Raw genomic sequence first — 25,760 nt, 5'->3', positions numbered from 1 at the left:
TTAACTGAGTCTGCTCTGGAGAGAGGAATCCATTGGCAATGTACTCTTAAAGTTAAATATAAGGGCTTTATACAAAACTCAGATTCACCAGAATGAACTTTAGTGAGGCCTCTACTCTTCCTTTACTTTACAGATAAACAGTACTTCCCGCGTGCCAGGGCTGTTCTAAGCCTTTTTCAAACATCAACTCAATTAGTCCAGGACAATCCTGTGAGATAGGTACTATGATTTTTCACATTTTAAAGATAAGGAAATTGAGGCACAGAGAGGTTAAGGAACTCCCCCGAGGTCAGCTATTAAGTGGCAGAATTAGGATTTGAACTCAAGCAGCCTAGCTCCAGAGTACCCTCTCTTAGCTGCTCCATTAGGCTACCTCCTGCAGGTTAGCTCATCTGACTTTGTGATACCCTGACCCCATCAAGTAAGTTTCCCCCAAAACTCTCAGATCATGTACCTCAAATGTATTTTTGGTCACACCAGCAAGCCCAAAGTACATCATGCCTCCTGTTCTGGAGCTCACACAGATTTCTCCAATTTCATCTGTCCTGCAGAGTTGGGGAGGTCCATCAGGTCTCACAATGCACATCACGCCTAGTGTGTAGAAAATATGGTTAAAGGGCAGAGATTCTGGAAAACCTTTGTAAAGTAACAGCTTCAACCCTGCGAACCCAGGAAAGCTTTGCATTTACTGAGTGGCAGTAATTAGAATACCAAACAGGAATGTCAAAAATAGACCTGATACTACATAGATATATTTCAAATGTCCATCTTTTAGCCCTCGTGATAAATAATTTTTAAAATTCGCAAATAAAACTACAACAGATGTGGACCAAAGCTTTCAAAGACCATAACATGTATTTTTTTAAAGATTTAACTTATTTATTTAAAGAGAGAGAGAGAGGGGCGCCTGGGTGGCTCAGTGGTTTAAAGCCTCTGCCTTCGGCTCGGGTCATGGTCTCAGGGTCCTGGGATCGAGCCCCACATCGGGTTCTCTGCTCAGCGGGGACCCTGCTTCCCCCTCTCTCTCTGCCTGCCTCTCTGCCTACTTGTGATCTCTCTCTGTCAAATAAATAAATAAAATCTTAAAAAAAAAATAAAGAGAGAGAGAGAGAGAGGGTGTGTGTGTCTGAGTGAGTGAGCAGGAAGATGGGGAAAGGGAGAGGGAGAGGGGCAAAGGGAGAGGGAGAGAGAGAATCTCAAACAGACTCTGCACAGAGTACAGAGCCCAACATGGGGCTGAATCTCATGACCCCAAGATCATGACCTGAGCTGAAGTCAAGAGTCAGACGCTTACTGATTGAGCCACTCAGGTGCTCTCCAAGACAGTAACATATTAAAAATGACTACAAAGTTCAAAGAAACAGGCTAAATCAAACTCACTCATGGAAGCAGTACGTTCTTTCTGCCAGCCCCAATGTCTTGGCAATTACAGTGAAAACCAGACATCTTTAGTGCAACTCGTACTTAAGCTTTCCATATGAAAAATTGTATCAAATCATTCAATTAAATCATACAATAATGCAGGAAAGTAAGTACAATTAGAATCACTGAACCCTTAAGAGAGGCTTTGAGAACTTAAATGACTCAGTGCTGAATTCTGTATTCCTGGGTGAGGGTCTCATATTTTATCAGGCTTTACTACTATCTCTAATGACAAATCTTTATGGAAAAGCAAAAGACGCTATGGAGAACTCACCACCAGGCATTACGTGGCCCACATCCTGGACTGTCAGTGCTGAATTTTTATCTTCAGTATTGACCCGTATTACCCCATAGCTCAATCCATTCATTGAGAGAATAGCTCTTCCTGGCAAAGGGGCCCCTGGAACTCCAGGCCTGAAAACAAAATAAACTCATCAAATTTGTCAAATTACATATTATCAAGATAAAAGTACAAATATGTAAGAAAGCAAATCTCCTCTCGCTACCACACATAAAGAAATCCTTCTTTTCTCTGCCAAAAACATGTCAAATTAACCAACATCACATGTACAAAGCACAGGCCACATTCATTCAGGCGGAAGAAGTGAATTTTAAACCCAGTATTAAGAATATATTGGCTTGGGCGTACTTCCCATACTTAAGCTGTAATCAAGAATAGCTTATTTGTAGTCTAAAATGCTAACGAAGGAGTGTGAAGAGCAAAACAGCACAGAAAAAGAACTCATTCACAAACATGAGATGAGAATAACTGAAGTAAATTTTCAGTTTACCAGTTACCCTTAGGGCAAGAGTGGGGAAAAATAAATGAGATGCTTCAAACTGCTTTACCAAGTCAGTTTCACTTTTAGGCTGCTGAAGCAGAAAATTAGCACCCCTTGTCACTGGCTGGTAAATACTGCACACCTGATCGGAGTTGTAACATACGTCAAGGGCACTGACATTCTGGACAATACCTGCGGATCGCAACAGTCATGGCTTCAGCAGAAGTAGCGCACGGACAGATGGCCTCGGGTTTCAGTCCATGGCTTTGGAATAGACTCAGGAAGGCATCACAGGATGACACAGACCCTAAGGAATTGGAACAGATCAACGTGAAAGCTGAAATTGTGATTTTCATTACTGCAGAAAACTGGTGAAGAGTGGAGAGCAGACACATTTGCTTCTCATGAGAACTCTCACTGGATGTCATGAATTCCATATGGATATTTCACTGTGCCTGTGAGATGGTGGATACATTTCAAGGACAAATAAATGCCCATCCAGCCCACAAAATAGGTCACTGACACTATTCAAAGTCACAATTTGGGATAGGGCTGCTCCTACCAAACGGCCCAATCGATAGCAGAGATGCACTGCAGCCCACAGGCAGCTCGTTTGGAAGCGAGCAACTCTTCCCACAGTAACTAGTTTAACTAGTATAGTGCTAATATTCTCTTCAGTGTGCTATTCTCCAGTCTGTTTCTTATTAAGGACAACCCCACACCTGTATTTATACCAAGATGACTACTATACCACTGTACTACTGACAGAAATCCATTTATGGCAAAGAACACACTTTCTAATGCTTCACCTGATTCTACTTGGAGTGTTGGTGCTTGTAGGGTAAAGCAGGTAACATGGTAAGATCTCTAAAAGCTTTCCCAAAGTCCTCTGATTTGTTCATAGCAGGAATGTACATAAAGTCCTGACACCTGGTCATACCAGGTCACTATCTTATCTCTCCTTGGAGTCACATGATAGAAAAAGGATGTAAATGAGTGAGCAAGAAGGGGTGTTTTTGAAAGCTTATAGGAGACGTGGTGTATCTATTCAGTGGAATGTTATATGGCAATGAAAAGGAACAAAGCACGAACACATGTTACAACACAGATGAATCTTGAAAACATGCTACATGAAAGAAGCCAACCGCAAAGACCACATGTAGTAGGACTGCATTTATATGAAATGTCCAGAGCAGATAAATCCGTAGAGACAGAAGGCAGATGAGCAGTTGCCTAGGGCTAGCGGACAGAGAGGGAGAAATGGGGAGTACTGATGGATATGGGAACTTAGTTCACGGCGACAGTTACATAATTGTGTGTATTCTGAAACCACTGAACTGTACACTTTATTTATTTATTATTTATTTTTTAAAGATTTTACTTACTTATGAGACAGAGAAAGAGAGATCACAAGCAGGCAGAGAGGCAGGCAGAGACAGAGGGGGAAGCAGGCTCCCTGCTAAGCAGAGAGCCTGAGGCGGGGCTCGATCCCAAGACCCTGAGACCATAAACTGAGCCCAAGGCAGAGGCTTAACCCAATGAGCCACCGAGGCACCGCTGAACTGTACACTTTTAATGGATGAGTTTTACGGTATGTGAATTACATTTCCATGCAGGCATTAAAAAAAAGAAAAGCTTATAGAAAGGGGGCAAAAACCTCAACCTACCAAAGGAAAGGATATTCCCAGACCCACACTCTAGAAATACTCACAGGGATTAGCTCCGTCAGTTACAATTAACATTCGGAGGGAACTCAAGCTCACATCTCTTTGGTCCCGATGTGCCATCATAGCCCAGTGCAAGTCTCGACATTTTACTAAAGCTACCTTGGCTATAAATTCAAAAGGGATAAAGTTAACACACACGTACGTGCTAAAATTGGTATATATTTAATATACTACCATAAAAACACTTTTACTTATTTTAGGGATCATGATTCTCACTTAGAGAAAATATAAAGGGCTTCAAAGAGATGGTGCCAGGTGCACTGAAGCACTAACAGCTGACAGGACACAGTTATTTTGTTTACTGGGACCTGTGGGCCGGCCACATAGCTCAGCAAAGGCAGCTTTAAACACTGAAGCACCAATGAATCTAATTCGGGGCTCAGATTCAAGCAAATTTATCTCAACTCTTAAGAAAGGACATCAAGTGAGGTGAGACAGCCAACACACCTGATTTTGTGAGTGACTGAATTCTAAAACCTGTCAAGCCACCAAGGCATAGAATTATGTCTCTAGAAGAGCAATTTGAAAATCCCTGAAATCTTAGTTCAAACAGGCACATAATTAAAGCTCAGATGCTATGTATAATTACCTTTGTGGGCATGTACTCTTTGGACCCAAGAGAGAGGGCAAGTCTTCATAACAGAGTAGGGTACGCTAATTGTATGCATCTTATTCATTACATTCTAAAAAGCAAAGAAAGAGAAAAAGTAATCAATACCCAATACATACTTAGCATTTTAAAACTGAACAGATGTTTTATTAATGATTTTAATCATACAAATAATACATGCTCTTTGGAAAAAAAATCTGATATATTAACTCTAAGGTTAAAGTCTCCTTCGCTACCTATCCTCAAACTTGGTTCCCTCCTCTCCTCCTCAGAGATAATTGGTTATGAATTTGGCATTTATTCCCCCAGTCCTTTTTCTATGTATTTACAAACATATTTGTCCCCATAGAAAGATTAAATGTATTTTTAACATAAAAGGCATCATATCATCATATGTTGATAGCTTGCTTTTTTTCATTTAAATTGCTTTAGAGTTAAATCTATGCACGTCAAAGAGATCGACAGAATTCTTTTTGAACTGCTGCATACTATTCCACAGTATGACTATATCACAAATTATTTAGGCCACTTCCCTGTTATTGACAACTTTTTTGCTATTCAAGACAATCTTTCAAGGGACATGTTTATACTTACTTCCTGGCGCACATGTGCAAGTGTTTGTCTATAGTAGACACAGAAAAGTAGTACTGCTGGGTCATAGGATATGTGCTTTAAAAATTCTACAGACACTGCCAAACCGCCCTCTAACCCACAAAGCTCTTTCATCACCCGCATGCTCATCACACACCACAAAGAGGTGGGTATTACAAAGCAAGAAATCGGAGTTTCCCTGGTTCTTAGAGGAGGCCCTCCTCAGACTTATTATATGTTGCGGAACATTTTACAGCTGAGTGAGCTGACGGGGTCATGCAATGTGTGTTTCTCCTGTGCCCCAAAACACACATACCCAGGACTCCCTGTCCCCAAAGAGATCCAGCGCACAGAATAACTTAAGTCTTGGTATTTAGACAGGCCATTTTATTTACCACCTAAGTGGCCCCTCAAGAAGATACCATTGTAAACCTCCCTCCCCCAGTTTCTAGCTATGGTGACAAATTTTTGGATTTCAAGGATAAAATGGTGTTAATACCAATTCTTTAAACATGTTCCTATCTTGCTCTTTGTATTACAAAGAGAAAATTCCCTCTAACTCCTTGAAAGTGTGTTCTAACCTCTGATCAAAAAAACAAAATGGGAGGGGCTTCAGAAATGAGCTAGAAAGTACATACACTCAAGGAAGAGGCTCTTACTACTTTCAGGTGTCCTGGGTGAAAGGGGATCCTCCTCCTCTTCCCCCAAGCTTCACTGTCTACTCTTTGTCAGATCCCTGCAACGCGCAGGGAAGCCAGATGAGATGTTCTCTTGAAGGTCCTTTGCAACTCTCAGATCCTTTATCTCTCAGCATGCTATAGACATGGTAGCTTTTCCCACTTCAATGGCCCTCTCTACCTCCACTCCCAAAATATCTCTATAATGGCTAAATCTTACCCATTTCTCAAAGTCCAACTCAACTGTCACTCTTCTAGAAAATGGTGATGCTAGAGCTGGGAGGAACTCCCCTTGGCCTAATTCCCACAGCATGTTACCTGTTCCTCTATTACGGAAGCAGCCTGATCTACCTTGTTACTCTATTAATTGTTGCATTGAGTCATCCAATATATTTCGCCCAACGGAAAGATCAGATGTCATTAAGCACAGCTGCCACGTTCTAAATACATTTATGTAATCCTTTCTTCAGAAAAGAGAAGAGGCAAATCTTAAACATACTTTTGTTAATCATAAATAAATATATAGTCATTTGCAGAAAAGTGGGACTATGATGGTTGATGTTTTAAAAAATGTTGATCCTAAGTTCTCCCACAAACTGTTATGTGAAAGGTATACCCAACCACACACTGAAGAAAAAACAGAATTACATTCTCCTTGAAAAAAAGTTACCATTTGTATTATAAATCCTTCTAGAAAATATTACTGATCTCTAGGGAGCTTAAATTTCAAACAAGCAGTGAGATGCTTTGGTTAGATAGCACACACACTGACCTAAATTATAAGCACAATTTACACTGAAGGTCATAATTCTTTTTTTTTTTTTTTTAAGATTTTATTTATTTATTTGACAGAGAGTCCGATGTGGGGCTTGATCCCAGGACCCTGAGATCATGACCTGAGCCTAAGTCAGAGGCTTAACCCACTGAGCCACCCAGGCACCCCTGAAGCCATAATTCTGAGGAGCTTACCGCAAACATGCCATGCCACAACCCGGCATCCTTCTTAAAGTCCAAAACATTTACTACTGTCTCCCCTAAAATTTAAAAAAAAAGGAAAAACAAAAGAAAATCATCTTTAGTGTTAATCAGCAAAACTGTCTCACCTGTCTCTATTAAACAACTGATTTGATACTTCTGAAGAAATCACTAAAAGCTCTCACAGTCTTTTAATTACTTGAGGGACCCCCTCAAACTGGTGAGGGGACTGAACATTGGTCACAGAAAAGATAATGAGTTTGAAATTACTTATGATGTAGGCACTGTCTTCCAAGAGATAATATTTTTTCCTAATTATATAGAGAACACACGATTATTTTAGAAACTTTTCAAGTTTCATAAATACGTGTAAAAAAATTTACTTTCTAGAGAAAATTTAAAAGTTGGTATGTGTGTATAGTATCTATATTGCACACACACACATAAAGCATACTTCTATCTAGACAGATACCTACCATAATAAAATTGGCATGCTGCTATATATCTAAATTGTTTCTATTTAATGATATATTGAAACAATTTCCCTATATCTTTAATATTTAAGAACAGGAGTCTTAAGGCCTCAGGGAATAACACACTACTTGAGCACATTATAATTAAATCAACCCCTATTTTCTGGCATTTTGATTGCTTCCATTATACATACATACATACATACATTTTACCAAACAAGAATGCTGCTCTTTAATGAACATGTATTCACTTGTTTCAACATATGAAAGGAAAATTAAAAAGGTAATATTATAAAGAACATTCTAAGGCAAACAGCCATTACACTAGATCAACATATCTAAAGTTTGTGTTTTAATTTGTGCCTTTTGGTAGTCAGATTTCTTTGACTCTAACTCCAATGTACCACTGATGTCAACTCCACATACACAGGAAGATGGGGATATCCAACATTCTGCAGCTAGTAAACACATGGTTTTAATTAGTTTTCTATTTCTACACTCTAGAAATCATGCTTTATATATCTGGTTTGCCCAGAATTTTAGTTCCTTTAAATTACAGCATATTTGTGAAAAAGAAGAAAGCAAAAGCAAGCCAAGAATATGTCTTAGAGCATTTCACTCTGAATTTGGTCATTAACTGGAAACGAGTCGTTGAGCACTCCGCTCACGGTCACATATATTTGAGGCTCACAATGAGGGCAGTCACGGGATGAAGTCTGACCTTCAGAATAATTGCAGGCCTGGGACAGAGCTTGGCAGTGAGACAGCATTGCAAGGCGGGACACTGTAACTCCCATTACACTCCCTTCTTTGCTGGTTTTGTACTAGAAAAAAAAAAAAAAGACGCACAAAAAACAACAGCATAAGAAAACACAATAAAACGGGTTATTTCAGATGACAAACCAGAATTCAAATATGAAATCCAGATAAGCCATGGTAATGGGCTGAATTTAATATGTTTCATATGAATATCTGAGGCTATACACTGGAGCCCCAAACTCTAATCATGCAAAGACAGGACTGAGAAATGATGAAGCTTAACAAATTCTTTTTTTTTTTTTTTTGAAGATTTTATTTATTTATTTGAGAGACAGAGAGCACAAGCAGGCAGAGAGAGAGGAGGAAGCAGACTCCCTGAGGTGCAGGGAGCCCGATGCGGGGCTCGATCCCAGGACACTGGGATCATGACCTGAGCCGAAGGCAGAGGCTTTAACCCACTGAGCCACCCAGGCGCCCCGAAGCTTAACAAATTCTTAAAAGTTTAATTAGTCATCAGTGTGAAGTGGCTGCTAAAGAAGCTGAACAAACAAGGGACTAGAGCTGTGCTAACAGAAGCATCGGGTCTACACAGCAAGCAGGGCGCTGCAGAGTGAAAGGTGGGGAAGACGCGGCTCCCGTCTGTCAGAAGCTCCCACACTGGAAGGGGGAGACCTAGAAATGGCTTATTCGCTTCTACAAATCAATCAACTCTCATTTTGCCTTTTACCTCAATGCTCATCCAAGTTACTTTCTACCCAGATCAGCAACTTCTATCTGTTAAATCAAAAGGATATATGACATAGTTGATTTTATCCTGCATTTCTGTAACATTTGATACCTCCCTCCTTGACACTCTCTCTTTCCTTGGCTTTGTGATACACTTCTCTCCTATTCATAATCTCTCCCCCTTTCTCCCCATTCCATTTCCTCTGCCCATCCCTTAAATGTTGGCATTTCCTGAAAATTCTGTTCTGCTTTCTCTTTTCACTTCATTCCATTGGGGTACCACTCGCCTGATGGCTCCCAATTCTCGATCTCCAACCCAGTTCTCCTTCCAGATACCTAGACTTATATAGTCAATTGTTGCCCTTGAACAACCTGTAGTCCTGTGAAACCCAATGTATCCACCACAGTATTCCTCATCCCCACCCTGTGCCCATGAACTCTTCTTGCTTTATTTTCTTAATAAAGGATGCCATCATCTATCCTGTCACTGAAGTCAGAAACCTGAGAGTCTTTCTTGCTTCCTCCCTCTCCAGAGTCAGGCCCCAAATCCTGCCTCTTCTACTTCCTTCCTGTCTCAATTCTACCCTCTTTCCTCTATCCCCATCACCCTGAGCTTGGGCTTGCCCAGATAACTGTAAAAAAGCTGGACTCCCTGTTTACCTTCTTAACCCAACCAAACCAGATACATCTTTTAACAACATATTCATTCTTGTCAAACTCTTCTCATTAATGTACCCTGTGACTCCTAGGGTACATTAAACTTATTAGAAACATCCTGTGGGTAATAAGAGGGTCCTAAGTGAAAACTGCAAGTTAATTCAGAATAGCCAAAGCACAGAAATGTGGAGGGCAGTAGGTCTACATGAGGTCAGAGAGCCAAGCAGGGGCCTCAAAATGAAGTGCCCTTCGCTTTTTTGGAAGACCCAATAAAGAAGCCTGAAAAGGAGCGGTCGGTGAAGCAGGAGAACTGATGGAGTGGTCTGGGAAGCCAGTGAACAGAGGTAAGAAGGTTGGCGTGATGAACTATGTCCTCACTGAGAGACGATATGGACTGAGAACTGATGGCTAAATTTTAATTCCCTGTTTACTTGTCTGTCATTTAAACATACTCCAATCTCTTCCATCTTTCAAACCATCCGACACAAACACATCACCTCTCAGAGCTACTGCCCACTGTCTTCCCTTTTATAGCCAGTTATTACCGCAGGCCTCAAGGCTGAGTGGATTTTTTTCCTCCAACTTTTCTCTTTTCATGGATTTATCGTTAATTTCACCAACAGGTGGTGAGCATTTACTAACATGCCTCCAGCATGATGCAGAGTCATCAACGGCACAGCTTTTAAAGTGAAACAGATGGGAGTGCGAAGTCCCAGCTCTGTCATTTTCGAGTTATATCGACTTTGTACTTCAACTTGAGTTCATTTAAGTCTTAGTCTCCTCGTCTCTCAAGCAAATTTGGTAACAGCCCCAACCGCACAGGGTACTTGTACTTGTGGGGACTGACTGAGATCATGTGTTGGAAGCAGCTCTCAGCCTGGCGCCTGCTACACAGGAGAACTTACTCCCTCAAAGAGCATGTTGTCGATCACTCGAGGTCCTACACTGACCTTCAATACCAAACCCTCTAGCCGTTTGTTTCTTCTTGTTCTTTACCTTTCATCTATTAAGTTCGTTCTTTTTAAGCCCAGCTGTTTGCCTTCCTTGCTTCTCCATTCTCTCGCTTCTCACTCCCTTACCTCCCCAAAAGCAAAGCAGTATCTCTGCCAGTTGATCATTTCTTAAAGCCTTGTACATCTCTAGGTCTTGTGTAACTTTCTTCCATGACAAGGATCAAATTATTATTTTTATTATTATTATTTTGGCTGTCTTTCTCTTGAATGGGTATTTACGTTAAAAACAATTAGAAGGCCCACTACAAGGATTTTATAAGCCAGAAGATGAAACTCTAACAAACCAGGAGGCTTTTCTAAAATTAAAACTGCAAAAGGGTAGTTTTAAATTTTGTAAGAGGGCAACTGAAGCCACAGGAAGCCAGAATGTATGTTCTAGTCCCAGGACTTACCTCAATGTACGCTGGTTCTGTACCAGCAGGAGAGATATGGGGCTGCCAGTCTTTCGGTGGCTTTGAAAGGTACTTGGAATCTGTTACAACCCACTTGAGCCGGGGCCAACCTAAATCAAACCCAAAATAAAAATTGAATTGCCTAAGCTATAAGGGAAGGAGTTCACACTGAATTGGTCATTTTAAGTATCAAGAGACCAAATCAAGGTCATTATAAAATCAGTAAAAGACTGTAATTTTTATTAGTTTTTAGTGATACACCACCAGACAATTATACCTTCTTCCAAAAGTACAATTGTTCCACATGCTAATTTCAGGCCTTGACATTACCTCAACAATTGGGAGGTCCATTTGGCAGTGGAAGTCCACTGCGGTTAGTGGTCTTTCCTCTGTCTACTTGTAGCATTTAGCTTTAATGAACAGAGTGGTAGCTTTTTCCAACCATCAGCATAAAGGTTAAGGGTTTGGGCTGTGGAATCAGACAGATTTGGGTTCAAATCACCACTCTGTCATTTATTAGCTATGACTTTGGGCAAGTTACCTAACCTCTCTGTGTCTCAGTTTCCTCACCTGTAAAATGGGGATAATAATGGTACCTACTTCATAAGAATGTGAGAATTACAGAAGAAAATAGATGTTAGGTACTTAGCTATTATTAAATTAAAACACTAATTAAAGTATAAGCTTTAATTTTTAACTGATAATTCAAGTATAAATATTACTAACCTTTAAACTGTACAATTTCTCCATTCTGGGTTTTTGGCAGCCCCTTTAGACAAACTTCACTGGTGAGAGCTAAGGCAATACCACAGCTTCCTAGCAAGAAGCCAATCTGCTGCCCTCCAGCATCCTGTGGAGGAAAGATAATGAGCACAGTAGGGGAGTGAACGTGAGCACACCCGTGCCCCAGCCCTAACACTGAGCAATGCTCTGGCACTTGTGTGATAACACTCATGGAACCCCACTGACACCTGGCAATTGTCAAAATCCAATGACAATATGTTCTTCTAAACAATTTCTACAATACAATGACGTCCTGAGTACGAATCAAATATTCTACTAATCTGACATTGCTAATGATGAATCCTATCAGCCAATGTGACCATTTTATTAAAAAATCAGCAATGTTCCCCTTTTAAGTTAATTTCAGGCCAGTGAAATAGATGTGATGTGAACATGGTTAAGTTGTCTTGACCTCGCCATATCCCCAAATTCAAAAGCAAAGCAACCCAGGTCAGAAGAAAATAATGTAAATGGACAACCAAATGTTCAAATTTATAATGAAAGTGAATGGATGGTTATACTCAAAAAATCCATATACTCCTTATTATTTTAAAGGAGGTAAGATATAAGCCTTATGACCACATAAGAGAAAACAACAAACGACATAGTCTAAAGTATTTCAATTAAAACATCACCTTGACAGTATCATTATGAAACCACACAAACACAGCCAACTTAATAATTTAAGAACAACCCTATGATTTCCTGACTAAAGACACTGTACCCCATTGACCAGAGTTTCAGGGATGCTTTCAATTTGTTTTTTTTTTATTCCTTTCTGAAAATAACTGTTTTCTTGTAAATCCACAGTCTCTACCATATTTGTCTTTATCATGATCCCTCAATAATAAACTGCAGGAGAAAAGTAGGGTCAGAGAGCTCACAGAGAAATCTTTTTGGTTTAACTTAAAAATTTGCAACATATGCTGCATGAGCTAATGTGTCAGTAAAGTAAAATCTTATTCCCCAGAGTAGTAATATCCTGTCTCTGTATCATCCTCCAACTTCAGGGAAATCCCAGGTTGAATGATATAGTTAAAGGAAATTCCTTCACAAAAGGTCTCACTTGTTATAAATGTGGGTCATCTATAGTCTCAAGGAAGTAACAGGGATCCTCTTTATAAATGGTAATTGTTGAAAAGTAAGGTATGCCCCAGTGATTTTTAAATTTTATCCATAAGAATTCTAACTTAGTTGAAAGAATACTATTTTCCTGAAACTTATAAATAAATAATAATAACTATTATTTGTCTACAAGTCTCATGGTTTTAGCAAGTGAAGTTGAGTACTTGGGAAAATGATTATGCTGTTTCTAATGTCATGAAGGAGTCAATCGATCCAAGAACCAGATGCCCACCATGTCACATTAGGCTACATTCCTCTTAAATTTAGCAATGTTACCTTTCTGGTAAGAGGTACCTCTATAGGCACTGGAATCACTTCTGCCAGGAGACATCCATAAAAAGCCACCATAAACATGACTGGATCATTGTTGGGGTAAACCAGGGCTACCTATAATGCATAATGACATTCAATAGCAGAGGAATAAAACCAGACTAACACTTTTAATGTCATTCTCTAAGATAAACATTTATATATAACATGTCTCATGAACACAATAAAACTATGTAATAGCCTAAATTAAATTACATTACTGAGAAAGATGCACATGTCTAAAAGGATCTCTATCATCCCCATGATTATACTAGACACGTTTTGGAAACTATAATGCAATTCATCATCATCGTAAGAAAAACTTTTCACTGAATTCTATTGGTGATTGAGCAGTTAACAACTCAGCAGTTAACAACTCACCTTAAGTAGTAAGTTAATTACTTGTGAATCCCAAGGCATTTACTTTAATACAGGACTAAAGCAATAAAATAAATGTAATGGGTCTCTCTATATAGGCCAGCATATTCGAGAATAGCCCTTACAACTCTCAGAGAACTCATAACTCGATTGCCACTACAAGGTTTCTTATTCTTTTATGAGTTCACTGCATTAATCTTTACTCACTTAACCAGCAACGCAAGTACTCTAGCATGAAGGCATAGGTAATGGGTGCAAGTAATACTAGCACAAGCCATCACAGATAAAACGTTAATTCATCTACAAAAGATAAATAGTGGAACCCATGTACTATGTTCAAAACTGTGATCTCACCTGTAGTGCATCACAGGGATAACTGGCCCTTCCTAATTTACTCAAGGAATGCAAAACCATTATCACTGGGGAGCTTGTTACTTGGCTTAGATGTTTATAGATTAACATGTGAAAATTAATTATGTCACTAGACTTTTGTGTCCCCTTCTTTTACTTTCAAATTCTTTTTTTTTTACTTCCAATTTTTTTTAACTCACTCCCAAAATGTTAATCCTGAAGCTACTAATCCTTTCTAGAGTTCTAAAAATGTTAATTCCATAAAACATTTAAGACAACCTGTTTCCTTCCTGCACAGAAGTGCCCATGGTGTTAGGAAGACACAAAAATTACCTTCTTAGGGTTCAGTGAGGACCAGGGAACCCTCATGTGTCACAGTTCTAAGTAGAAGCCACTCTTTAGGTGCCCTTTGGCACAGTGCAAAAGTTTTTTTAAAAGGCTAGTCCAGGAGGTTCTATATCATGAACCTACTTACTAAAAAGAAGTCTGTTGTATAGGTGCTTCATTCTACAAATACCAAATAGAAAGTAACATTTGATGGTAAGAAGTCATCATATTTTCTTAGAAAAGTCATTGATAGGAAAAAACTCTTCAAAAAGTTAGAAAAAATTTTTGCTTAATGTCACCTTCAATTAAAGAAGAAATTAAATGATGTCATTTTGTTTCTTCTTAGAACATGGGTGTCCCTCTCTTTCCATATAAAAACACAGAAAATGTTTTGAAAAATGTTTATGGGGTAATTTATAATGAAAAAAAAATCAGAGTTAACTTTATTGCTATTTTTGTTGTCTGGTTATTAAAATATTTATTTCCAGAAAGAGTTAGGTTCCTCTTTCTTTGTGTTAGCACAAGAATTTACTGAGTAGCAGCGACAGAAAGGGACATGTGAATTTCCTTTAACCTATGAATACAAGAATTATCACCTGGCACTGAGCTAACTTGGGTTGGAATCAAACCATTTTCATTTTTTAAGACTAAGAGTTACATAAATTGTGCTGTTGTGCATTAAAAATCCAGAATGTGCATATTAGAAAACAATGAACCATCACCTCCCTAAAACCAAAAAACCAATTACCCTGTCTCCAGGTTTTAATACAGGTTCATTTTTGGTCCCCAGTTTATTAAGCAGTGTGTAGGCCAACTTTAAACTTCTGCTCCACAACTTTCCTGGAAAAAGAAAAGAATCATATAGAAAAAAACAAACCACAGGCCTACCTCAGTGAGGCAGCATTCAGTTCATTAGCACATTTAGAAAGTGGCCCTTCCAAATGACTCATTAGACAAGCGTCACCCACCGACATACAAAGCCCCGCCCCCACCAAAAAATGCTTTATATTCACTTGAGTTTCAAAAGCCAGTCCTGTTTCCAAACAAAAAGAAAACACTACCAGATGGCTCATTTTGGTATAAATAATATTTCAAAATCTTTTGTGAAGTAATCTGAATAGCTTTAGAAACAATCTGATGTGAGCTGATCACATTTAAAGAGAGGACAACAATTTTTTTAACAGGGCTGAAAATCAGAAGACTACTCTGCTCTAAGCTTCTTCTGAAGAAACACTTACATATATGGCATTAGATTGAGGTAAACTGCAAAGCAAAAGTATGACTCAAACGATTAAGTATTCCATGCCACCGTACTTTAGTGAAAACAATATGGAAGTGAAGACAATATGGAAATTAGGTGAAACGTGGATATATTCATAGATGTTAAATAAACACGTAAAGATTTGGTCAGCTAACTGCTTTAAGGGTTACATGGATGAAATTAATATATAAGTTCTGAAATGAATGCTAAAAGCCACTTTTTGGGGAAAAGAAAGTTTATCTTCCCTTCTTCCTTCCCCCTCCCTCTGAACACCCTTAGAAATTCTCAGATAATGTAGAAAGTGAAAAAGGAATCAATGTTATGCTGAATAAATATGTCAGTTTTACGTATAACTCATTCAGAGGGGCAGCTAGAGTTTTAAACTCACATCAATCTGTCCAGTTCTTTAAATAAAAACTTTTTTTTTTTTAATAAAAACTTTTTTTTCCTAAAATTATTCTGTATCTAGGTCTATGGACATTGTGGTTCAATTCTGAAGAGAAAAAGGAATATGTCTGAATAAACTAGAACAAAATCTCACAGCCCAGGTTGAATCCATCCTTCAATTTTTGTTAAAAATTGAGTAACAGGGGCACCTGGGTGACTCAATCGCTTGTGTCTGTCTTCGGCTTAGCTCATCATCTCAGTCAGGGTCCTGGGATCCCTACTCAGTGGAGAGTCTACTTCTCCTCTCCCTGTTCCTCTTCCCCTCCTGCCTCCACCCCTGCTTGAGCTCTCCCTCTCTCTCTCTCTCAAATAAATAAAATCTTTTAAAAAATTAAAAATTGAAAAATAAAGTTATTTTAGAGGAATTTTTAAAAGAAAATAAGTTACTTTTAAAAGTTCTTTAAAAAAGAAAAATCAAACTTCAGCTGGGGTATAAAACTAAATGGAAAAACATCAATTCTTTGGGGGTTTGTTTGTTTTAAATATTTTTTTATTTGTCAGAGAGAGAGAGAGAGTGCGTGCACGTACAAGCGGGGGAGCAGCACACAGAGGCAGAAGCAGGCTCCCCGCTGAGTAAGGAGCCGGATGCAGAACTCGGATCCCAGGACCCCGGGATCACAACCTGAGCCGAAGGCAGACGCTTAACCTTAGAATGAGCCACCCAAGTGTCCCTAATTCTTTGCTCACTGTAGAATTTTGTGCCTGTTCTAGCAAGAGTAGAATGAAATGGCTAAGATCTAAAAAGAAATTTTTAGATAAAACTATTGGATTTTGGGGGGCAACTGGGTGGCTCAGTCAGTTAAGTGTCTGCCTTCAGCTTAGGTCATGATCTCAGGGTCCTGGGATGGAGCCCCACATCGGGCTGAGCAGGGAACCTGCTTCTTCCTCTTCTCCCAGCTTGTGCTCTCTCTCACTATCTCTCTCAACTAAATACATAAAATATTTTTTTTAAGGCGTTTCTTTAAACACAAAAACAAACAACTATTCTGCCATATATCCTGCCCAAAGGTCTTTTCTAAATCCCTTTCAAATATTAAATCATCAGTGGATCTACAAAGCCTCTTTCTTCTTTCTGCTCTTTTAAATATTAGCTGCTTTGCAAATATTTAGCAAATGAGAATATTTGACAACAGCTCTACTTGACAACAGCTCTACTTAGAACTCAAGATCCTATTAAAATAATTAAAAAAAAAAATCTGTTGGACCACAATGACCAGCAACCACTAAATATCAAGATGAAAATACCACCCCTGATAATCCGCAGAACTATTAGGAGAAGAGGGAGCTGGGGCTCTTACAAACTCACCGTATGTGAGGGTGTAAACCGGTTTCCCCGTCACGTCCAGGGCAGTCAGACAAGGGCATTTCGCTTGCGTTGTGCCCCAGCGCTGCAGGGCCGACTCAAGAGCAGGAGGCCAGTTACAGATGACTCCTAATGGCTCCCCCTTGACAGGGGTCATCTGCCGTCCCTCAGGCTTAGGCTGGTTGGGATCTGGCTGAGGTACTGTACCAAAAAAAAACCCCAGGGGTTATAAAAATATTGTCTGAAATATACACAAAGAAGTAGCAACTCACACAACTTAGGTCTCTAATCTCAAATATATTTCTCTTTTCATCTTTACTTGGTTTAAACTCTGAGGAAAGAAATTATATTGCTAGAAATGGCAATCTACAAACTGGGGCTGCATTCACCTTCCCACATAATAGTGAAATCACATTTAATATATTTTATGTAATAAACAAATCTGGACTCTAACAAAGCAAATCACTGAACATACAGAAAAGCACAGAGCATACATTCCTTTTTAGCCATTTTATAATTTTACTCAACTGGTTTTTAAATCTTTAAATCCTTCTAATCCAAAAGTGTCTGATGTTAGAGAGCCAGGTTCCACTGCACTGGATTATATTTAATGAAAAAGCATTAAGCTTTGAGTCAGAAAACCCAAATTTACATTAATGTTTTACCAGTGTGACCTCAGGCAACTTGAGTCACTTGAGCCTCATTTTTCCTCATCTGTAAAATGGGGATAGTAACACTTAGATAATAGGGTCATTATTACACTTGATCTTAGCCAAAAGGCCGAGACGGGATCACTGGGTTATTATTAAACTCAAACAGACTAATGAGCATGGATGACAGTGTTCCAGGTCTCTGAACCTTTGTACACATCTTATCTGGCCAATCCCTTTGCTCTGGGTACATTTGCACTCATCCTTGTCAGGATGCAGCTCAAACAGCATGTTCCCTGGGCAGCCATCCCCATTCATTCCTTCCTTAGTGCTCCCCCACTGTGTGGTAGTCTACCCATTTGAAAGCACTCAGGATCCTCAAAGGTTTCTTTTCCTGTGTAATCTTTTCTCCCCTTAAGCCTGATACCTTCTTGAAAGAAGGCTCGGTTCTTTGTCTTCTTATTGCCTATAGTACCTATTACATAATGGTAGTTCAATCGATGTTAACCGAACTGAGTTTGGGGGAATGAAAGTGCTAGATTATTAACATGGTCATTCCAGAAACTGGAGGTGAACAGTATTTCATATTTTTTCGTATAAATAAAAGTCCTCCCAATTTTTCTAATGAACAAATATTATTCAAATAATAAAAAGCAAAAAAATTCTACTTTTTTAAAGATAATTTACACATGGAACAAAGTCAAGTTATTTACTACCAATGATATGCACAGGATTTGATAAACACTGAGGAAATAAATGCTGTACATATCATTCTTTGAACAAACATTTATTGTTTCTAATAAGTGCTAGGTGCAAGGCGCACAGAATCTGTGCCCTCACGAGGTATCTGGAGTGTAAGGACAAACACACATACTCAGAACTAAGTAGAGAAACATGAGCAGTGTGTGACAGAGACATTATAGGGAGGGCAGAAGGAGGCCACATCCCTTACCTAGAGCACTGAGACCCCCACATGAACTGACTCTTAGAGGAACGGTAAGAATTAGCCAGGTGAGTGGGAGATAAGAGAAGAGGCACAGAAAGGAAAAGAAACAGAATAAGCGGCAAGTGTTAGATGGATAAATAAAATGAGAAATAAATTTTATTTTAAAGCCCAACTTAATGACAGACTTGGAAAATGTACTTAAAATGTTTTGATTCTTTTTTCTACATAAAACATAAAACTAATGAAATGGTTTCACTTCCCAATTCACCGCCCGAGGTAAATAATGTTTCAGTTGCCTTTCTGCTTTGTATAGTCCCAGACTCTAAACGACCATATGAATTTAAAAAATAAACATGGGTGATTCTAAATAGTTTTGTTTTTATGGACAGGCTGTATCTATGATACGCAAAGTCTTCTGGTCATAAAAGTATGTTTATTATTGCCATCTACTAGGCCTCAATGCAGACCCTGGGGGACACGCTTTCAAAGGTTTGCAAAAACATGAGGATATTTTTCTTTTCCTATTTAAATAAGCAATTTTAAAAAGCACATGTTGCCTATTTATAATTAGTGGAAAGCTGTTAGTGCTATTCTGCCAATGAAAATTGTTCAAGTATGATTCCTTTTAAACCGTGATCTTCATTTACCTGGTTAGTACACAGTGCTAGAAATACTGGGGAGGCTATTACTGGTATGAGCTTCTTGAATATCAATATATGTAGGAAGACATCCATAGTTCAGTGAATTTAGTGACTCCTGAAGGAACATAATAAAGTCATCTTAACCTCATATGTCAGGTTGCTTGTTGGTTCTGGCTGCATAAAGGGGGCTAAGACCAGATCTAGCCTATTAATGTGCCTAGTTCCATTAACATGTCCAAAGTGATCAAGCCTACTATATTAGTCTCAGGATGTAAAAATGAACTACAAGCTACCAAGGCTCAGTTCTTTTGACAAAACCTTTTTTGTTAGGTAGATCTGTTCGTCATCCAGCTTCAACAATTATCAAATGGCCACCTTCATTTCATCTATACTCCTACTCATCTGCTCCCAATTCTTCCTATTAAATCCTAGACATCACGTGACTTCATCCATAAATATCTGTTAAATTATTAAATAAAGAAATCACTATTACCACTTCCTCTACGAAACTTTCCATAACCACAGAGGTGGGACTGATTTCTGCCCTTCTCCTAGCTATTGTATTACTTGATATATAATTATTGGTTAAACTATGCTTTCACGTGTATATATTTTAGTACCAGTCTAATGTGTAAACAATATGTAGGAGTGGTTGTATTTTCATAAATCTCTGAACTCCTTTCACCATCTACCACACTATCCTATAGAAAGCAGACATATGTATGACTGACTCATTTAACAAAAGGATTATATCAAAAAAGACTGGGCTGGGGCACCTGGGTGGCTCAGTTGTTAAGCGACTGCCTTAGGCTCAGGTCGTGGTCCCAGGGTCCTGGGATCGAGCCCTGCATCGGGCTCCCTGCTCGGGGAGAAGCCTGCTTCTCCCTCTCCCACTCCCCCTGCTTATGTTCCCTCTCTCACTATGTTTCTCTCTGTCAAATAATAAAATCTTAAAAAAAAAAAAAAAAAAAAAAAAAAGACGGCAAGTTTGGGGGGGTGTTAAGGAGAGACTTTATTTGAAAGGATTAAGGCAAAGTGGGAAGGAGGGGAAGGACTGCTACAATAGGGAGAACTTGGGGTGCCTGGGTGACTCAGTCATTAAGCGTCTGCCTTCCGCTCAGGTCATGATCCCAGGGTCCTGGGATCAAGCCCTGCATCAGGCTTCCTGCTTAGCAGGAAGCCTGCTTCTCCCTCTCCCACTTTCCCTGCTTGTGTTCTCTCCCTCACTGTGTCTCTCTCTGTCAAATGAATAAATAAAATCTTAAAAAAAAAAAAAAATAGGGAGAACTCTCTGACAGTAAGTCCTGCAAGTGTCTCCGACTGGGCAAATTTTTGAGGCCAAATCTGACATGCGTATTCTAGGATAATGCAAAATGTAAACAACTTAAAAAATTTTGTACTTAGGAAAGTTCCTAACTTCAGAGAGCATATTTTCCAAGGATAGTTCTATGCTTCCATAGATATCTCTGCCTTTCTCTTCCCCTTCCTCCCTCTTTCTTTCATGCCTGAGATCTGAAATATAAATGATCTTTAGGGAAAGAAGAGCAGAGAACTACAAATTCTTTCAACAAAAATGCTGCCTTGTTCACCCTTAAATCCTATGGTACCTGACAGGCAGTAATTGTCTAAGACATGTCTGTTGAAGGAATATATATCTTTGGTATTATTAGTACTACCTTCTACAATTTCTTCTGAATCATCCACAAAAAATTCTTTTAAGGGAGGTCTTTTGGGTCGTTTCAGAGTGTTGAGAAGCTGCTGAATTTTGGTGGACACTCTGCTACTGACGGGAACACCTAGAAGGGAAAAAACATAAGTTACAATTCCATTGATTTTAGGGCTATCTCAGCTTCTCGATCCTCTTAGGTGTTTTTATTTCTAATGACATTTGGCTTGGGCCCACAGTCTTACTCTATTTCATCTGGGCCAAATACATATAAATATATATGTGACAGGTTTTACAACAACACAGAACAAATACGGTGCTATTATCGACACTTGCTTCCAGATTTCATCTAATCCTCCTCTTGCCTTATAGCATTCTCCCCCCCACCACTCAGTTTTTTGTTCAGAGTATCTTTTGACAATGCAGACCATCTGAACAAGTAACAGTGCTGCCACGGGGCAGGCTGTTGAAAAGAAGGGGCTCCAGAGGCCATGCAGACCATGTTAGCGGACCAGCTGCTGGGGAGTTCTGCTCGACCACTCAGGCGCTGCTACCAGGATGTGAATTTTTTCAGTTTAACTAATATTCTCTATTTAGCTGCCTATAAGAACTCCCTACCATCAGCTGTATCCATAAGGCTGGACCTGTTGGATCCTTTGTGCATGCCTTTAACTATCCCCGAGGGGGGCAGATCAATATTTGCTGGGCGCATTGAGGAAGATGATGATGAAGAAGAGGTAGTTGTAGTGACATCAGGGGGAGCAGAGAAATTCTCTAAGAGGGGAAAAAACAAAATTTAGAATTCTATTACATTAGCAATAAAAAGAATCTTCAAACTTTTGTTGCTTCTTAACAAGGAAAAAACTACATAAACAGGGCATCAACTGTTATAAAATAACCTTTGAAATCAAATTCTACTAGGAAGGTATAATGAGAGGGCAAGAGGTTAAGGAAAGGCACATCAAAATTACTATTTTCAAAAACTTGAATAGTTTTAGTAAGAGCAAATCACATATCAAATATTCCTGAAAAACATTCTTTCCTACACAGACTAGTAGAAATTCAGTATTAATACTCAGAATAAGATTGTGAGCGACTTCAAAATGAAAACAAAGTGAGTATGGTTGTAATGCTACTAATATTCTGGTCTCAAGTATTTCTTCATGTTTATGTTGGCTTATCTATGTTTCTTCTTTCCCTGAACATGGAAGGAGTGTCTTGGGACTGGGGTCAGATTACTCAGGTTTCCAGGAAAGAAAACCAGATAAAGCCCACTTCCAATTTTTATAAAATAACCCACAAAAACCTCGGATCTATTTGACAGACAAGGTTCTTCCCTTGATTGAAGCATGATTAAATGTCATTGTACTCTGCTTCAGGTAGGGATTCTTAATATTGAGAAACTGAATGACATAAGTTGGAGGAGAGCCATTCAACAGGGATGTGTTATGAAAAACTTGGGAAAACATCTGGAAAAGAAAAGGAAAATTAGAGGAAGTAAAAAATATGATTCACAAGAGTAACAACAAGCCACTCAAAACTATAAAAAAGACCAAAAAAGTATTATATAAACAATTTCTAAAATAAATCTGGGGGTAAGATCTCTATGCCCCAAAAGTCTGTTATTACTAGTTCAATGGTTTTTAAAGTTGCAAATATACTAGCACAATATGTTCATTCCAGCAGTTTTTATAATAGCAGAAAATTGGATACTACCTAAATGTCCAAAACAGGGGAATGGCTAAATAAACCAAGGCAGGGCCATATAATGGCATACTTTGAAACCATAAAAATATAGTATAATTCTATATTAATAACATAAAAGATATTTGTGATACAGTGCTAAGAAAAGCAGGTTATGAACACTATGTTTAGTACAATTTCATTTTTGTAAAAACAAGACCACAACCCTACATATTCAATATGCAAAAAAAAAAAAAAAAAAAAGTCTAGGAAGATACACACTGAAGTGTTACCCATGGGAAGTGGCTTTATAGATGACTTTATCATCATCTATATCTTCACATTTTTCTATTGGGAAGATGAATTGCTTCTGTTAGAGCAAACATCCGAAAGGCAATACTGTTAGATAAAATGATTTCTGTGAGTACCTTAACAAAAAACTTTTCAGAGACTAGTAGAAGCAAGAGAAAAAAATATCAGGTCAGATGAAATTATCCTATGAACAAAAATCCAGACAGTTAACTGGGTATTAGGACAATGTTTTTAGTAAGTGAAATTGCTCTCTTTTAGACAAATGGGGAAATAAAACCTGATTCGGCCATGGCTCTGCTGCTTGTCCTTCCTAAGAGAAGAGATGATGAGCATGCGCACCTGTAGTGTGTAGGTTCAGTGAATTACAGGGCAGGGCCAAGAGGGTAAGACAAGGCACCAGCTGTTGGCACTTAGCCTGTTAATGTGGGCAATCATACCCTCCAGGTGGCTATATTCCTTACTAATTACAGGCCTGAATTACAAATTTTTTAAGTTTTTCCTTTCAGAAATCAATTAATAAAGATATATATATATATATAATAGAGAAGTCAGTGATATGAAACTTAAGACACCACAGACACATGATGTTCAAATACATTACTTAGTGTGATATGTACCAATTTAGCAGAAGCAGAGATCTGAGCTGTCTTTACCTGCAGATGTCACAAACTCTTTAAAAAACACACACAAGGGGCGCCTGGGTGGCTCAGTGGGTTAAGCCGCTGCCTTCGGCTCAGGTCATGATCTCAGGGTCCTGGGATCGAGTCCCACATCGGGCTCTCTGCTCAGAAGGGAGCCTGCTTCCCTCTCTCTCTCTCTCTGCCTGCCTCTCTGCCTACTTGTGATCTCTCTCTGTCAAATAAATAAATAAAATCTTAAAAAAAAAAATAAATAAAAAACACACACAAAAACATAAAGGCAGAGCGAAGCAAAAGCTACACTCCATACAGGAGCATCGGCAGCGGGTAGCAGCTCACAGAGTACCCACATCCTCAGCCTGCATGCCCCAGTTGTAGCAATAACACAGCAGCAAGGACAATAAATCCAGTCTTTAAGCTAAAGACAAAGGGCTTCACTAGTATTGTCTTTGTGCAGAATTTGTTCAGGTTTTGTTTAAGAAAACGCAGGTAGCAATACTGGGAAAATATAAATGTTACATATTTTAATACCTTTTAATACATGGAATATTCTCCAACAGGGATAAACCCTCACTAAGACTGGTGTTATATCTTGCAGCTTGAGTATTGCTGATGGAAATAGCTATGGCTTCAGGTGGGCAACACTATGCACCAATAATGCAGATGATACCTATCATTCCAAATGTATTGCTGGTGTTTCCTTCTTTGCCCCATTAACTCTTATGTTCTTTCTGATTTTCTTAGGCCATTCTGAAAAACCTAGTATAAATCATAAACTACTTCCTGAAGGCTGGGAGCCAAATGGAACATAATTTGAGCTTCTTGGGTAGATCCAGCTCCTACCTATTCGAGTATTGGCAAATACATCTGCTAGAGACCCACTGGTTCCTTTGACCTCTCCATGGGACAGCGTAGAAGATGCGGATGAAGAAGTGGACGATCCCTGAATTGAACGGTTGATCCAGGACTCAGCATTCTGTAAGCTCTGTTGCAAGGCAGCAGAGAGCGCAGCTTGGCGTCTCAGAGAGCCCTCATCCTCAGAGGCCGAAGACGTGTCTGTGTGGAATTAGAAAAAAAGAAGTTCTCGATCCTGCCTAGAACAGAGACCTTTCAGTTCGTGCTCATTGATCACACATTCAATTCTGACACCAGCAAAATATTTGCATTCTTTTTTTTTTTTTCCAGAGAGACAGAGAGATTGGGCAGGGGGACAACGGGGGAGAGAGAATCCTAAGCAGGCTCCATGGCCAGCAGGGAGCCCGATGTGGGGCTTGATATCACAACCCTGAGATCATGACCTGAGCCAAAATCAAGAGTGGGATGTTTAACCAACTAAGCCACCCAGGCGTCCCTATTCACATTCTTAAGGTAGATTAGTATGTAAAGTTTCTCAAGAATCTCAAGGAAAAGTCTATGGACCAGAACCTGCAAAAATAAAACAGCCTAAATCTGTAAGTAATTTTAAGTTCTTAAAAAATCCTTTTTAGAATATTTAAACTTCATTCACTGCTTTTCTGTTCTGAAATTAATCAGGTTCTAAATTCTTCTGGCTTATCTACTTATATTAAAGTAATACTCAAGTGCTTATATAGCTTCCTCAACCTCTTAATTAGAGAACCTTGTGATAGGTTGCTATACTGATTCTGACAAGTACTTATTAATTAGTGTCTATTCAAAAGGAAATGATCTTAATAGGGCACTATAAAAACTTACTTCTGTTAACAACGACTTAAGTGTCAAACAGTGAGTTAGGTGCTGGGGAACTAGAAATGGAATTAGAAACAGTGCTTAGCCTGGATGCATTCATGGTTTTGTGGAAAAGTGGTCACTCAGCACACATAAGCTTTTCCAAACATGACAGGAGACAACCCTGATCTGTATTGCTCTCCTTAATTCTCAGAGAAGAATTGTGAGAAATTTACTGATGTCTGTATTTGGCCTGGCTCTAACTTCAGGAAAATAAGGCCTAAATTAGAAAACCATGTTGAGAAAAACAAAAAAGGAAAAGTTCAACCAAATATAGGATAGCCGAGGGAAGCAGAAGTCAGGAATTTATTTCAAGGCTCCCAGCTTAGGAGGCATACCAGTTAAAGGGGCATTTGGTCTGATCTGAAACAGATCTGTGGATTGGATTTC

General features: G+C 39.0%; 1 protein-coding gene across 3 annotated transcripts in view; it reads right to left on the bottom strand.

Moving 5' to 3' along the window:
- DIP2B (disco interacting protein 2 homolog B) overlaps positions 1 to 25,760 on the bottom strand; it is a 228,134-nt gene that overhangs the window by 42,316 nt on the left and 160,058 nt on the right. Inside the window, exons 5-19 of one of the 3 annotated variants that reach the window (XM_046011907.1) lie at positions 24,468 to 24,680; positions 21,610 to 21,765; positions 21,002 to 21,121; positions 17,092 to 17,289; positions 14,826 to 14,917; positions 12,989 to 13,099; positions 11,531 to 11,654; positions 10,805 to 10,914; positions 7,979 to 8,081; positions 6,779 to 6,843; positions 4,521 to 4,614; positions 3,916 to 4,035; positions 2,397 to 2,511; positions 1,697 to 1,836; positions 455 to 591 (exon numbers count right to left, since the gene is read on the bottom strand). In XM_046011907.1, coding sequence (XP_045867863.1) covers positions 455 to 591; positions 1,697 to 1,836; positions 2,397 to 2,511; positions 3,916 to 4,035; positions 4,521 to 4,614; positions 6,779 to 6,843; positions 7,979 to 8,081; positions 10,805 to 10,914; positions 11,531 to 11,654; positions 12,989 to 13,099; positions 14,826 to 14,917; positions 17,092 to 17,289; positions 21,002 to 21,121; positions 21,610 to 21,765; positions 24,468 to 24,680 — 1,898 coding nt within the window. The remainder of the gene's footprint in view (positions 1 to 454; positions 592 to 1,696; positions 1,837 to 2,396; positions 2,512 to 3,915; positions 4,036 to 4,520; positions 4,615 to 6,778; positions 6,844 to 7,978; positions 8,082 to 10,804; positions 10,915 to 11,530; positions 11,655 to 12,988; positions 13,100 to 14,825; positions 14,918 to 17,091; positions 17,290 to 21,001; positions 21,122 to 21,609; positions 21,766 to 24,467; positions 24,681 to 25,760) is intronic. The other 2 variants (XM_046011908.1, XM_046011909.1) reach the window with 2 other exon arrangements.

The sequence above is a fragment of the Meles meles genome, chromosome 7, assembly GCF_922984935.1.
Source record: "Meles meles chromosome 7, mMelMel3.1 paternal haplotype, whole genome shotgun sequence".
Taxonomy (NCBI): domain Eukaryota; kingdom Metazoa; phylum Chordata; class Mammalia; order Carnivora; family Mustelidae; genus Meles; species Meles meles.
This window is presented reverse-complemented; position numbering and strand designations above follow the sequence as displayed.